Source organism: Mandrillus leucophaeus, unplaced genomic scaffold (assembly GCF_000951045.1).
Source record: "Mandrillus leucophaeus isolate KB7577 unplaced genomic scaffold, Mleu.le_1.0 Scaffold55, whole genome shotgun sequence".
NCBI classification, from domain to species: Eukaryota; Metazoa; Chordata; class Mammalia; order Primates; family Cercopithecidae; genus Mandrillus; species Mandrillus leucophaeus.
In genome coordinates, this window is record NW_012105919.1 from 1,189,854 (window position 1) to 1,206,190 (window position 16,337).

The window sequence follows — 16,337 nt, forward strand, 5'->3', positions numbered from 1 at the left end:
CCCAAAGTGCTGGGATTACAGGCTTGAGCCACAGCGCCCGGCCTCTTAATTTAATCTTACATTTATTATAATACATTTTTATTTCAGCATTTATTTATAGTCTTTAAATTTTTTCCTATAAAATACTAATAATTTAACATTATTTTTTTCTTTTTTGAACTTCAGTTCATTTAATAGCAGAATGATTCAAAGAGCATAATTAAAAGCATAGCAAACCTTGACATCACAAAGATGCGGGTGTAAATTCTTCTCCACTTCTTATTAGCTTTGGGACTGTGCATAAGCTCTCTGAATCTTCATTCCTTACTGTGAAGTGGAGATGATCTTGCCTACCCACAAGTTACAGAGTGATTGTGAGGATGAAGTGAGATCACATATGTAAAGTACATACCGCAGTACCTTCCCCGGAGGAGTACTTGATAGTGACCACTGTTACTATAATTATCCTCTTCCCTTATCTCCAACTAGATTTTAGACAACCAAGTATTCAGTTTCTGGAAGTATCTCTCAAGTAGCTTGAATCATGTCCAATAAGTATTTGTGATTGGTTAATTATTTAATAGTTTTCGTAGGGTAGTTATATGATACTATGCTTTAGGTTACAAGTAACAGAAATAAAAACAGACGGTCCAACTCAAACTAGCTTAAAAAATAAGAAGTATTGGCTCATGTAAACAAGAAATTCAAAATTAGGTCACAGGCATTTTTTTTGTTTGTTTTTGTTCTTAATTTTTGTAGAGTCAGGGTCTCATCATGTTGCCTAGGCTGGTCTCAAACTCCTGGGCTCAAGCAATTCTCCTGCCTTGGCCTCCCAGAGTGCTGGAATTACAGGCATGAGCCATGGCCATGGTTTAATCCAGGGTGCAGCTTCTTTTCTTTTCTTTTCTTTGTTTTTTTTTTTAAACAAAGTCTCACTCTGTCACCCAGGATGGAGCAGGATGAAGTGCAGTGGCGTGATCTTGGCTTACTACAGCCTTGACTTCCCAGACTCAGGTGATCCTCCTACTTCAGCCTCCTGAGTGGCTGGGATCACAGGAGTGTGCCACCATGCCTGGCTAATTTTTTTGTTTGTTTGTTTGTTTTTTTGGGACGGAGTCTCGCTCTGTTGCCTAGGCTGGAGTGCAGTGGCGCCATCTGGGCTCACTGCAAGCTCTGCCTCCCAGGTTCATGCCATTCTCCTGCCTCAGCCTCCAGAGTAGCTGGGACTACAGGCACCCAGTACCACGCCTGGCTAATTTTTTTGTATTTTTAGTAGAGATGGGGTTTCACCATGTTAGCCAGGATGGTCTCGATCTCCTGACCTCGTGATCTGCCCGCTTCGGCCTTCCAAAGTGCTGGAATTACAGGCATAAGTCACTATGCCCAGCCCTAATTTTTTATATTGTTTGTAGAGACACGGTTTCACCATGTTGCCCAGGCTGGTCTTGAACTCCTGGGCTCAAGCGGTCTGCTTGCCTCAGTCTCCCAAATTCTGGGATTACAGGAGTGAGCAAGTGCACCCACCACACCTGGCTAATTTTTTGTTTTCACACCTGGTTAATTTTTAAAAAAATGTTAGTAGATACAAAGTCTCACTATGTTTCTGAAGCTGGTCTCAAACTCCTGAGCCAGGCAGTCCTCCTGCCTCAGCCTCCTAATGTGCTGGAATTACCAGTGTGAGTCATCATGCCCAGCCTGGGAAGGCAGTCTAAGAGGAAGGAACAGTGTGAAAAAATACAGGTTGAGGGTGTCTAGTGTGTGTTTATAAGAAAAAGGGAAGAAAGCAAGAAGCAAGAATGGAGCATTGGGGATGACAAAGAAAAGACACTTCTCAGCTTGTACATCCTCAGCAATACCAATATTCACTTGATTCAAATATTTGTTATACAGGTATAAACACACTTATATATGCATAGGTTATTTCTAAAGAGCACCTAAGAAACTGGTAGCAGTAGTTGCTTCTGTGGAGGTTTTGGGGTGGCAGGAGTCAGGGATGGAGGGTGACTCACTTTCACTGTTCTTTTATATCTTTTGCATTTTGTCCTATGTGCATCTATTACCTATTCCACCAAAAGTAACTTGAAAATATTTTTTAAATAGGTAAAATATGTCATCTTTTGAGCTTTGTGTCTTGCCAAAACAGCAGTCACAGCGATCCCTTTAAAATAGGTCATATTATGTCAGTTCAGTGCTCAGAACTCTCCAGTAGCTCCCCATTTTACCCAGGGTAAAAGTCAAAGATCTCAGAATGGCCTATAAGGTCCTCCATGATTCAGAAGCCCTGGCATGTTTCCTCCTCAGAGTGTATGCCCTGCTGCCTTGCCTATTGTTTTAGTCATTAATTTTCTTGCTATCTATCTCCCCTCTGTAAAATGTTAGCCCTGTGAAGACAGATTTTTGTCTGATTTGTTCTCTGCCAGTTCCAGCTCCTAAAATAGTTCCTTATATGGTAGATCACACACACAAAAAAATTGTCACAGATTATCTGCAGCCCCTCCCTTCAATACCTGGAGTATGTTTTCTCATTTTGAATTTCGGCCGGCCTTAGATTTGCTTTGATACCAGTAGAATGCACTGTAAGTGATATGTTTGAGTTCCAAGCTGAGTCCTGTCAGCTTCCACTGTTGCCCTAAGAACCTTTCCACCAGCATGAGAACAAGCATGGAATGGCTTTCTGGAGGATGAAAAAAACAGGTGACAGGCCTTAGCCGTTTCAGTTGTCCCAGTTGAGGCCCCAGACATGAAAGTGAGGCCATCCTAGCTACCCCATAGGGATACTGTGAGGATCAGAGAGAATGTATGTAATATGTATGCGACAGTTCCTGGCACATAGGTTCATTCTCATTATTGCTACCGCTCCTCTTCCTTTAAAAGGAAAATAATTCAGCCTGGGCAACATGGAGAAACCCTGTCTCTACCAAAAATACAAAAATTAGCTGGGTGTGGTAGAGTGTGCCTGTAGTCCCAGCCACTAGGGAGGCTGAGACGGGAGGATCACTTGAGCCTGGGAGTTGGAGGTTGCACTGAGTTGAGATCACACCGCAACAGTCGAGACCCTGTCAAAAAAAAAAAAAAAAAAAAAAAAAAGAAAGGAGGAAGGGAGGGAGGGAGGGAGGGAAAAGAAGGGAAGGAAAAGAAAATAGAATAGAATTAACAAACCAGATGTTGAAATCTGTCAAAAGTCCTTTTCAGAAATACCAGTCCTGGATGGAAGGTACTAAAAGAGAGTAATAGAGATATGATCTGTAGTCTGTAGTGATCTGCAATCACTATTTCACACACAATTTAAGAAACTACCTGTATTTTGGAGATTTCTCAAAAAACTAAAAATAGAACTACCATACGGTACAGCAGTCCCACTACTGAGTATTTATCCAAAGGAAAAATAAATAAATATATCAAAGAAATACCTACATCCCTGTGTTTATTGCAGCACCATTTATAATAGCAAAGCTATGGAATCAACCTAAGTGTCTATTAGTGGACTAATGGATAAAGAAAATGTAGTATGTATACACAATGGAATACTATTTGGCCATAAAAATAATGAAATCTTGCCATTTGCAGCAATGTGGATGGAACTAGAGGTCATTATGTTAAGTGAAATGAGCCAGGCATAGAAAGACAAGTATTGCATGTTCTCACAATGTGGACACTAAAAAAGTTATTCTCATGGAGGTAGAGAGTAGAATGGTAGATACCAGAGGCTGGGAATGGTGTGTGGGTGAGTATGAAGAGAGGTTGGTTAGTGGGTACAAACATACAGTCAGGTAGAAGTAATGAGTTCTAATGTTGGGTAGCAGAGTAGGGTGACTATAAGTTAGCATCAGTGTATTCTGTGTTTCAGCATAGCTAGGACAGAGGACTTAAGATGTTCTTAACACATAGAAATGGTAAATATTTGAGGTGATGCACACCCCAAATATCCTGGCTTGATAATTACACAGTCTATGCATGTAACCAAATATCTGTCACATGTACCCCATACATTTTTTCTTTTTTCTTTTTTTTTATTTTGAGACAGAGTCTCGCTGTGTTGCCAGGCTGGAGTGCAGTGGTGCGATCTCAGCTCACTGCAACTTCTGCCTCCCGGGTTCAAGTGATTCTCCTGCCTCAGCCTCCTGAATAGCTGGGATTACAGGCACGTGCCACCACGCCTGACTAGTTTTTTGTATTTTAGTAGAGATGGCGTTTCACCATGTTGGCCAGGATGGTCTCTATCTCCTGACCTCATGATCCACCCACCTCAGCCTCCCAAAGTGCTGGGATTACGTGCGTGAGCCACCGCGACTGGCCCTTTTTGTTTTGTTTTGTTTTTCTTTTTGAGACAGAGCCGCACTCCACCCAGGCTGGAGTGTACAGTGGCATGATCTTGGCCCACGGCAACCTCCACCTCCCAGGTGCAAGCAATTCTTGTGCCTCAGCCTCCCAGGTAGCTGGGATTGCAGGCATGCACCACCATGCCTGACTGATTTTTGTATTTTTAGTAGAGACAGGGTTATGCCATGTTGACCAGGCTGGTTTTGAACTCCTGGCCTCAATTGATCCACCCGCCTTGGCCTCCCAAAGTGCTGGGATTACAGGCATGAACCAACGTGCCTGGCCACATGTACCCCATAAATATTTTAAAATACCATGTATCAATAAAAATATACTAACAACAACAAAAAAAAGGAGGAGGAGGAGGGAACTGCCTGTATTTCAAAGGAATTTGGGAACTCTCCTGCCTGATTGGTCAGAAGGTATGACATATTGCTAGGTGTCCACTAGGGAGCGATAAACACATTTAATTAAGGAATAGTGCTTCTCCAAGGTATATGCACTTGCCAGATGGTAGATGTTACTTTATTACTGTAATTCGGCTGTGAAACTTAAAGACTTCTTTAATTTGTTAATTTTGTACTTAAAGTTATTAAGAGATGGCTTTATTCTTTTTAAGGTATTAAAAGGACTCATAATATATGTTTTCAAGAAAGTCAGCCTTTGCAAGTTATTTTTGACAAGAATGTTTGTACTAATACACTAATGATTCAACCAAGGTAATGAGTTCTCTGTTGTCAATTTTTTTTCCCCTGAATACAGTATGATCATGGAGTGAAGAATCAGTGCCCTAGAGCTTTTCAGTCAGTAAATTTTTTTTTTTTGGATACGGAGTCTCCCTCTGTCGCCCAGGCTGCAGTTCAGTGGTGTGATCTCGGCTCATTGCAAGCTCCGCCTCCCAGGTTCACGCCAGTCTCCTGCCTCAGCCTCCTGAGTAGCTGGGACTACAGGCACCCGCCACCGCGCCCAGCTAATTTTTTTGTATTTTTAGTAGAGACGGGGTTTCACCATGTTAGCCAGGATGGTCTTGATCTCCTGACCTCGTGATCCACCTGCCTCGGCCCCTCAAAGTGCTAGGATTGCAGGCGTGATCCCACCACCACGCCCGGCCAGAACATTTTTTTTTTTAAGCTAAAGTTTGACTTGGAGAAATCACCATACAGGGACAAGAGGAAACTTTGATAAAGATAATAGTGGATAATAACTAATGGTAGCAATAATAATTTAGCGACCCAAGAAAGTTCTAAAAACACCCCATCAGTGACTTTCTGTATCAAGTTGCATTTATATGATTCCTTTCTGAATCTTAGAACACAGAACTTGAGGAAATTTTAACATTTTTTATGTGAAATGATTTTGGCCCTAAGTATTAATAGTTTTTTCCTCTAGATAGTGTGGCATATTTGTCTTGAAATTTGAAAATTGGAACTTGTTATTTGAAAGTGCATCCAGTTTTCAGTTTAGCTGTAGCATTAAACATTAACATTACTTTGTGAGCCAAAATATATTTTATCCATATTGTTTTAAAATTATTATTATTATTATTGAGACAAAGTCTCCCTCTGTCACCCAGGCTGGAGTGCAGTGATGTGATCTTGGCTCACTGTAACCTCCACCTCCTGGGTTTAAACAATTCTTGTGCCTCAGCTTCCTGAGTAGCTGGGACTACAAGTGCGAGCCACCATGCCCGGCTAAATTTTGTATTTTTTGTAGAGACAGGGTTTCGCCATGATGCTCAGGCTGATTGAGACAAAATTCTGAGTTCAAGTGATCCACCTGCCTTAGCCTCCCAAAGTACTGGGATTACAGGTGTGAGCTACCCCACCTGGTCCTTCCTCCCTTCATGTTGTCATTTTTTTGTATCAGATTATTTGGTATCTTCTATAACTGCCCCCGCTTAACACTGGAAAAGTTCCCAAATGAATTTTGTAGGTGTTCCTGACATTTTGATATCAAGAAACACTGCGAAACCAATGTCTAACATCAGATTAACACCAAGATTACATAAATTCTAAGAATTTTATTTTTATCTTAATAATACTTAAATGTCAAAAGGAGTGCAGAACTTCTAATACAATAATAAAAAGACAACCCAGCTATAAAAAATAAGTAAAGAATTTTAATAGTCATTTCTTCAAAGAAAATGGCAATAAGCACTTGAAAAGATGCCCAACATCATTAGTCATTAGGGAAATGCAAATCAGTTTTCAATCTGTGAATTATGTCATATGGGAATTATATCTCAATAAAACTGTTTTGAAAAAAGGAGCCAGAATAAAAGGGCGTTTGGGATGTCAAGAGAAGCTTGAAAGCAATGGGTAACAGTCAAGGAAAGGAACAGAGGGAAAGAATATAGACAGCAGGCTGCCTAGAAACCTCTGCCCCCTCATCTAGGTCTCCAGCATAATTCACCTGAATTGTTTTTGAACAGCTTCACTTTGCAATATCTCCCTTTACAGTATGAGCTGGGGCGTAAGTGACTGGGCATACAAAAACATAGAATTAAAGATATTTTATTCTGGAATTTTGTTTGTACTGCAGCGTTCATGTGTTTTATTAAGGATATATTTTGCTATTCTCTTGGCCTTCAAATGAAGTTATAATTTTAAAATAAGCTGAAAATATAGCAGCTTATGTATAAGAAAGAAGATAGGAGTTTGGGTAAATTTTTGTAAACCCAGGCCACGTAATTATTTATTTCCAGATTAGAGATTTGAGTCCCAGTTAATAAGTTATGTCTTTCTGTTTGTTTTTCAAATAATGTTATACTTTTGTTTACATTTTATAGATTGCTTGCTGATGCCATTGTTCTTTTTACATCAAGTCAAGAGGAAGTTACTCTTGCTGTTACTCCACTGAATTTTTGCCTCAAGAGTTCTAATGAGGAATCAATGGGTAAGGATTGTATCTGAAATGGTGTTTTGATGGGTTATTACTTTCTTTCTCTTGATTACTAACCATACTGCAAATATTAGTGGCATAATTTTATTCCTGTCTAAAAAGCAGTAAGATGTAGAAAGGTTGGAAAAAGTTTTAAGAGATCCAACAAGTTTAACACAATCAGCAATTAAAATATTTGGCTTTGAAATTCAGGTCATTTTAAAATTAGGAGAATGGGGCCAGATGCTGTGGCTCCCGCCTGTAATCCTAGCACTTTGGGAGGCTGAGGTGGGTGGATTACCTGAGGTCAGGAGTTCAAGACCAGCCTGGCCAACATGGCGAAAACCAATCTCTACTAAAAATAAAAAAATTAGCTGGGCGTGGTGGCTCGGGCCTGTAATCCCAGCTATTCAGGAGGCTGAGGCGGGAGAATTGCTTGAATCTGGGAGGTGGAGGTTGCAATGAACCGAGATTGCACCACTGCACTCCATTGCCTGGGCGACAGAGACTCTGTCTCAAATAAAATAAAAAAGAAAATTTGCTAGGGTCTTTTGGCACAACAAGCTGTTTGAGACTCTCTGACCTTAGATAATATGTTTTTGGTGACAGCAGTAAGGAGAGGATACAAAGGAAAGAACTATTATTTTAAAGTGAAAAACCAGTAGAACCAGGGCTTAAGTTGGGTCACATGACTTTTGTAGTGTTTAGTTTGTGCCAGGTTCTGTGCTAAATAGTTTACATTTATGAAGTCATTTGATCTTCATAATAACTCTAAGATGTATGTAGGTACTATTATTATCCCCAGTACATATGAAGAAAGTACATATAAAGCACATACGAAGCAGTTAGACACTTTGGGAGGCTGAGGCAGGAGGATCACTTGAGGGGACTTACCAGCCTTGGCAACATAGTGACACCTCATCTTTACAAAACATAAGAAAAATAGCCAGGCATGGTGGTGCACACCTGTAGTCTCAGCTACTTGGTAGGCTGCAGTGGAAGGATTGCTTGAGCCATGATTGTGCCACTGCACTCCAGCCCAGGCAACACAGCAAGATCCTGTCTCAAAAACAAAAACAAAAACAATTTGAAGCACAGAGAAACTGGCTTGCCTGGTGTCGCAAATTGCCTAGTGAAAGGGTCTGTTTTATGCACCATGATGCCATCTCTGAATAAAAATGGCCATTTAGTAACCAGGAGAAATTGTCCCTTGTGAGTAGCTTTCTAATGAAGTTATAGTTACAGTTGACTGGCAATCTAGTTGTTTAATCTTATTATTAAACTTCTTCTGTGCTAGTATATTGGGAGTGACATGAGCCTTCTTGTTGGAGATGAATGTATATTTAAGACATTGTTTGGCTCACGCCTGTCATCCCAGCACTTCGGGAGGCTGAGGCAGGTGGATCACAAGGTCAGGAGATCGAGACCATCCTGACCAACATGGTGAAACCCCGTCTCTACTGAAATACAAAAAATTAGCGGGGCATGGTGGTGTGCACCTATAGTCCCAGCTACTTGGGATGCTGAGGCAGGGGAATCGCTTGAACCCAGGAGGCAGAGGTTGCAGTGAGCCGAGATCACACCACTGCACTCCAGCCTGGTGACAGAGCAAGACTCTGTCTAAAATAATAATAATAATAATAAATATATATATGTCACTCAATCTTTGTTCTTATTACTTCAACAGTTGATATTCATTGAAGAAAATTAAAAATACAAAAAAAAATTTTTAAGTCACCTGATATCCCGCTATACAGAGATAAGCACTTTTAATAGTTGGGTGTATTTCCTTCTATACTCTAGATCTCACAACAGTAGATTGAGTGAAGATAATTAAATACTATGAAACTATTAAAAGTAACATTGGCCAGGTGCAATGGCTTACCCCTGTAATCCCAGTGCTTTGGGAAGCTGAGGCAGGGTTGCCTGAGGCCAGGAGTTCAGACCAGCCTGGGCAACATAGCAAGATCCCATCTCTACAAAAATTAAAAATTAGCCAGGTATGGTGGCATGTACCTGCAGTCCGTGCTGTAGCAGCTGAGGCAAGAGGATCACTTGAGCTCAAGATTTCAAGGTTGCAAGTGAGCTATGATCATGCCACTGTATTCCAGCCTGGGCAACACAGTGAGACCCTGTCTCAAAAAAAATTAATGGGCCGGGCACAGTGGCTTATGCCTGTAATCCCAGAACTTTGGGAAGCCAAAGAAGGCCGATCACCTGAGGTCAGGGGTTTGAGTCCAGCCTGGCCAACATGGTGAAACTCTTTCTCTACTAAAAATACAAAATTAGCTGGACATGGTGGTGTGTGTCTGTAGTCCCAGTTACTCAGGGGACTGAGGCAGGATAATTGCTTGAACCTGAGAGGCAGAGCTTTCAGTGAGTCGAGATCACACCACTGGACTCCAGCTTGGGCAACAGAGTGAGACTCCATCTCAAAAAAAAAAAAAATAATAATAATAAAATTAAAGTAATGTTATATGTGTATGTATAAATACATCCCTCTCTCTCTGAAAGTATATATCAGAGAGGTTTAATGAAGCAGTTTTATAGTGGAAAGCACAAAACATTGACACACACACAAAAATAATTATAAAAATATGCTTATTGACATGGAAAAATAGGATATATGGTTGGGTAGATTATAAAATGGTATGTAGGGTAAGATCATACTTTCATTTAAAAATGTGCATGTAAGTGGCACATGTCTGTAGTCCTGGCTATTCAGAAGGCTGAGGCAGAGGATCGCTAGAGCCCAGGATGTCAAGGCTGCAGTGAGCTGTGATCATGCCACTGCACTACAGTCTGGGCAATACAGCAAGACCCTGTCTCAAAAAGAAGAAAACAAAAAATTAACTAACTTAGATAAGAAATCTGATATTTAAACATAAACAGTTTGATTTATGTGAAATGGATTTATAGACCCTAAATCATTGGGGAGTTTAAGAGAAATGTAAAATATTAAATTTCTGTTTGAACAAAGGCATTTAAAAATAGCATACAGATATCAGGTTGGGGAGTTAGGGTAGGTAGGGTAGGAGGAAATGGGATGGGATTTGGGAGACCAAAAAATTTCTTTTTTCCTCTGAATTCATCTCTGGAACTAATTTTATTCTTTATTTTCCCGTAATGTTAAACAGATTTGAGCAATGCTGTGTACAGTGAGATGTTTGTTGGCTCAGATGAGTTTGACTTCTTTCAAATTGGAATGGACACTGAGATAACGTTTTGTTTCAAAGAATTGAAGGTAAAGATTTGTATCAAATTAAAATTCAAATTTTCACTGTAAGTTTTTAATAAAGATTTCAAGTTTTTTTCTGCTTTTCTTTTTTCAGGGAATACTGACATTTTCAGAAGCTACACATGCTCCTATATCCATTTATTTTGACTTTCCTGGGAAGTAGGTCCTTCAGAATTTTTCTGAGTTTGTTTCATATCAATAACAAAACCCTTTGGATCACTTTGAAATTAATTAACACCTCAGGAATACCTAAACTTTACTATTAATACTTATCAAACTAAAATTTTGAAAGATGCTGAAACATGGTATTTTTAATTTTCTTTTTTCTTTTCTCAGACGGGAGTTTCGCTCTGTCGCCCAGGCTGGAGTACAGTGGCATGATCTTGGCTCACTGCAGTCTCCACCTCCCGGGTTCAAGCAATTCTCCTGCCTCAGCCTCCCAAGTAGCTGGGATTACAGGCATCTACCACGCCTGGCTCATTTTTGTATTTTTGGTAGAGACGGGCTTTCACCATGTTGGCCAGGCTGGCCTCGAACTCCTGACTTCAAGAGATCCACCGGCCTCGGCCTCCCAAAGTGCTGGGATTACAAGCGTGAGCCACCGCACCCGGCCTTACTGTTTCTTTTTTTTTTTTTTTTTTTTGAGACTGAGTTTCACTTTTGTTGCTCAGGCTGGAGTGCAATGGTGCAATCTTGGCTCACTGCAACCTCCGCCTCCCAGGTTCAAGTGATTCTCCTGCCTCAGCCTCCCGAGTAGCTGGAATTACAGGCATGTGTCATCATGCCCGGCTAATTTTTTTTGTGTGTGTGTGTGTGTTTTTAGTAAAGACGGGGTTTCTCCATGTTGGTCAGGCTGGTCTCAAACTCGCGACCTCAGGTGATCTGCCTGCCTCAGCCTCCCCTGTTTCTTTTTAGTCCAGAATTAAGTATCATTTCTAATGTGTTTCTAATGTCCATCAGAAAATGAGTATCACTGTTGCTCTGACTTGGCTTTTTTAGACCTCTGGCTTTAAGTATTGATGATATGTTAGTGGAAGCTAACTTTATTTTGGCCACATTAGCTGATGAGTCAAGTAGAGCATCTTCACCACAGTCACTGTGTCTTTCACAGAAACGAAAAAGGTAAGACCGTGTTTTAACTTCTTTATTAATTGGGATAAGCCATCATAATCGTATTCTGAAGTAATTCACTGGCATTCGCTCAGGAAACAATTGAGGAGTGAAATATTAGATAACAAATTTTGGCTGAATACGGAAGAGCTGTAGTGAAGCTTACCTGTAGCATAGAAACATCACCAATCTTGTGTCAGATATTTGCTTTTTTTCTTCTGATCAGAATTGAACAGGACTGTCTGGTTTATCTGTGTTGTGTCCCAGAACACAATTCCAATTTTTAGGTTTTTATTTGTTGTTGTTGTTGTTGTTGTTATTGTTTTTTTTTTTTTTTGAGACGGAGTCTCGCTGTGTCACCCAGGGTGGAGTGCGGTGGCCGGATCTCAGCTCACTGCAAGCTCCGCCTCCCGGGTTTTTACGCCATTCTCCTGCCTCAGCCTCCCGAGTAGCCGGGACTACAGGCGCCCGCCACCTCGCCCGGCTAGTTTTTTGTATTTTTTAGTAGAGACGGGGTTTCACCGTGTTAGCCAGGATGGTCTCGATCTCCTGACCTCGTGATCCGCCCGTCTCGGCCTCCCAAAGTGCTGGGATTACAGGCTTGAGCCACCGCGCCCGGCCCAGTTATTATTGTTTTAGACAAGGTCTCACTCCCGTTGCCCAGGCTTGAGTGCTGTGGCGCAAACTCGAGTCACTGCAGCCTCCATTTCCCTGGCTCAAGTGATCCTCCCACCTCAGCCTCCCAAGTAGCTGGTACCATAGGCATGTGCCACCACACCCAGTTAATTTTTTGTAGTTTTTTTTTTTGGTAGAGACAGGTTTCACCATGTTGCCCAGGCTGGTCTCAAACTTCTGGGCTCAAGGCATCCACCTGCTTCAGCCTCCCAAAGTGCTGGGTTTACAGGTGTGAGTCACCACATTGGGCCTTTAGTTGTTTTTTTTTTTAATAGTAACATAGTGTTTTCATAGGAAAGTCTATATTCACTTCCTAGAACTTTTGCTCAGATATAGGGATAGCCATTGCTTGCTTGCTTGCTTGCTTGCTTGCTTGCTTGCTTTCTCTTTCTTTCTTTCGTCTTTCTGTCTTTCTGTCTCTTTCTTTCTTTCTGTCTTTTTTTCTCTCTCTCTTTCTTTTCTTTTCTTTTCTTTCTGTCTTTCTGTCTTTCTTTCGAGACAGAGTCTCACTCTGTTGCCCAGGCTGGAGTGCAGTGGCATGATCTCAGCTCACTGAAACCTCCACCCACTGGGTTCAAGCAATTCTCCTGTCTCAGCCTCCCTAGTAGCTGGGTTGACAGGTGTGCACTACCACGCCTGGCTAATTTTTGTATTTTTAGTAGAGACGGGGTTTCACTATGTTGGTCAGGGTGGTCTTGAACTCCTGACCTCGTGATCCACCACCTCAGCCTCCCAAAGCACTGGGATTACAGGTGTGAGCCACTGCACCTGACTTTTTTTTCTTTCTTAATTTCTTTTGGGGGAAGAAGGATGCTTTATTGTAAAAGTTATTTCGGGAAATTTGGGAAATAGAGAAAAGTACAAAGAAGAAAATAAAACTTACTCATAATTGTATCACCCAGAGATAGCCACTGTTAACATTCTGGCTCACTGCATTTTCTTTCAGACTTAATTTTGTGTATACTTGTATTTTCAAATTTTTAAAAAAATTTTTTGAGACAGGGTCTCACTCTGTCACCCAGGCTGGAGTGCAGTAGCATAATCATGGCTCACCTTAGTCTCAACCTCCCAGGCTCAAGCATTCCACCTTAGCCTCCTAAGTAACCAGGACTACAGGCACCTGCCACCATACCCAGCTAATTTTTGTGTTTTTTGTAGAGATTGGGTTTTACCATGTTGCCCAGACTGGTCTCTTAACTCCTGGGCTCAAGCAGTCTTCCTCCTCGGCCTCCCAAAGTGCTAGGATTACAGATGTGAGTGAGCCACTTCCCCCAGTCTATACTTGTATTTTAAAACAAGATTAGGATCATAGAGCATATGTGGTTTTGGTATTGCGGGTATGTTTCAATATCACTGATAATGACTTGAAAACATGATTTTTCTTTTTTTTTTTTTTTTGAGTCAGAGTCTTACTTTGTCACCCAGGCTGGAGTGCAGTTGCAGCATCTCAGCTCATTGCAACCTCCGCCTCGCCCAGCTAATTTTTTTGCATTTTTAGTAGAGACGAGGTTTCACCATCTTGGCTTTGCTGGTCTTGGACTCCTGGCCTCATGATCCACCCACCTTGGCTTCCCAAAGTGTTGGGATTACAGGCGTGAGCCTCTGTGCCCGGCCGAAAACATGATTCTCAATGACTGTACACAATTTTATCATATAGATGTATAGTAATTTGCTTGACTTTTACTGTAACTTGTTCCTGTTACCATATCACAAGATATTCTATGCACAGTGAGTTGCTTTACTGAAAGATTTGTCTGTCAAGAGAACTTACAAATCATCATATATATAAATTTTAACCAGCAACAATTTAGTTCCATGCATTTCAATGTATTCCCTAATCCAGTGCTGTCATTGTCATCCCACATTGTCCATTAGTTATATAAAAAATATATTTCACAATAAACAGTTCATTCATTTAATGCCTATTAATACCTCAGGTCAGATCTGATTAAGAAAAAGGCTGGCAAAAATATAACCGGCCAGGCCCTGGAATGTATTTCAAGAAAAGCAGCACCAAGAAGGCTTTATCCTAAGGAGACTCTCACAAACATCTCTGCATTGGAAAACTGTGGAAGCCCTGCAATGAAAAGAGCGAATGGAGATGTCAGTGAAGTATCAGAAAACAGTGTCAGCAACACAGAGGAAGTGCCAGGGTCTCTGTGTCTCAGAAAGGTAAAATAAAAGCATTGAGATTCAACCACATCTCAGTCAAGAATTCTCATGTGTCTCCCTTTGCAGTCTTCTTCCCCAATCCCCACCCAGCCATGTTCTGAAAATTTATTTTCTTATGTTTTGATAGGGGAAAAGTGAAGCTAGTCTGAATTATAGACTGAAGAAAAGTCTGATAGAGAAAAGTCTGATTTACGGAATGTCAATAGAAAATAGTTAAATTGTTCAGTCAGTAATTTCTAATAAAGCATATTCAAGTAGAGATTTGGGTCGCTTGTTTCCAATAATAAATTATGATTATTTATGGTATATTCTATCTTGAATAACAATAATATGTTGAGGTCATGTAATTTGTTTCCTAAAATGTTTCCTTCTAATTTTACTTTTCAAATTTGTTTGGTAAAGCTTGTATTCATAATAGTACAAATGTAAATTTCATCCCAACAAATATCACAAATTCCTTCCTAATGGAGTCCCAGTTAATAACATCTTATTCTATAAGATAGATGATAAGCTTCACAGAATGCTGTAGTGTTAAACCTTATGAAATCTACTGAAGGGAAGCAATGTATAAGAAACTGAAGTATCTCAAATATTGATAATCCTAATTTTACCTGTTTAATGTTTTGTTCAAGATTGTTTTGCTCTTGTTATTGTTGGTTTGGAAATAAGAGTTTCTTAGTTAGAATTAGAAATTTGAAAGCAGAAATAATATTTTTGGAAGTTATCATCACCATCTTGGCTGGGTACAGTGGCTCACGCCTGTAACCCCAGCCCTTTGGAAGGCCAAAGAGGGAAGATCTCTTGAGGCCACGAGTTCAAGAACAGCCTGAGCGACAGAGTGAGACCCCATCTCCACAGAAATTTAAATAGTAGCCAGATGTGGTGGCTGTAGACCTAGCTGCTGAGGAGGCTGAAGTGGGAGGATCTCTTGAGCCCAGTAGTTCAAGGCTTTAGTGAGCTATGATCGTACAATTGCACTCCAGCCCTGGCAACAGAGTGAGACCCTGTCTCTTAAAAAAATAAAAAATTCACCATATTACGCTGTATATGACTTTTACGGCAGAATTTGATTAGTAAACTGGACTTACTCAGTTTGATACCATAGGTGTTTTACTGAGTACTTGTTATATGCCCAAAACTTAGGGCAATTTTCTCTTCCTGTATGTTACTAAGTTGGCCATAAAGTGAAAACTAAAATCTGTGTTCTCATTGTCCAAAATCACTGTCCCCTCGTATTTTTCTAGTCACACATATTGTGCTTACTTTTTCACAGGCAACAACAGAAATCATTTTCCTGCTGCTTCAGGTCCCTGAAATTCACTAAGATTGCCAGTTTCTTTGCTAGAGAAAATGACATTTAGAACTTTAAGCTCCATGAGCACCATTACAGCACTCTTTACTCCAAATTTCCTATTGTGTCACCAAATTCTTGAAAGAAGGCTCTATTTTTAAAGGGAATTATTTGCCTTAATGTGGCAAACTCCTGCAAAGCTGAAATTACATTATGGGTAAATGATGTAGACCCTTGTCATGTTCTGCCTGAACTTCCATGGGCTTCCTGCCGTCCTCTGTGCCTCTGTTCTCCTTCACCCTGCTTCTCTTCGACAGTGTACTCATAGATTTTTGTCCAAACCTGAGGTCTACATTGAGTCCCAGGGATTCAGAGCCCTGGCTGTAGAGTTCCCATTCCAAGGTTCAAACCTCTCTCTTACCACGTATTAACTGTAACTTGGACAAGTTATTTATTTTGCCCTCAGTTTCCTTAGTAAAATGGGGATAATAATAATAATGTCCACTAAATGGAATTGTAAAAATTGAGCTAAAGGTGTAACAGGCACATGGTCAGTGCTTGATAAAATTTAGTTACTGGCTGGGCACAGTGTCTCACACCTGTAATACCAGCACTTTGGGAGGCAGAGACGGGCGGATCACGAGGGCAGGAGTTCAAGACCAGCCTGGCCAA

The 16,337-nt window shown here is 40.7% G+C and overlaps 1 protein-coding gene across 5 annotated transcripts in view; it reads left to right on the forward strand.

The window, feature by feature from the left end:
- The window catches only part of RAD9B (RAD9 homolog B (S. pombe)), a 41,800-nt gene that overhangs the window by 5,627 nt on the left and 19,836 nt on the right, over window positions 1-16,337 (forward strand). For 3 of the 5 annotated variants that reach the window (XM_011997863.1, XM_011997862.1, XM_011997864.1), the window contains exons 5-10: window positions 4,919-5,018; window positions 7,088-7,194; window positions 10,317-10,423; window positions 10,512-10,576; window positions 11,417-11,539; window positions 14,140-14,374. In XM_011997863.1, coding sequence (XP_011853253.1) covers window positions 4,919-5,018; window positions 7,088-7,194; window positions 10,317-10,423; window positions 10,512-10,576; window positions 11,417-11,539; window positions 14,140-14,374 — 737 coding nt within the window. Of the gene's footprint in view, window positions 1-3,546; window positions 3,704-4,918; window positions 5,019-7,087; window positions 7,195-10,316; window positions 10,424-10,511; window positions 10,577-11,416; window positions 11,540-14,139; window positions 14,375-16,337 lie in introns of all 5 variants that reach the window. The other 2 variants (XM_011997866.1, XM_011997865.1) reach the window with 2 other exon arrangements.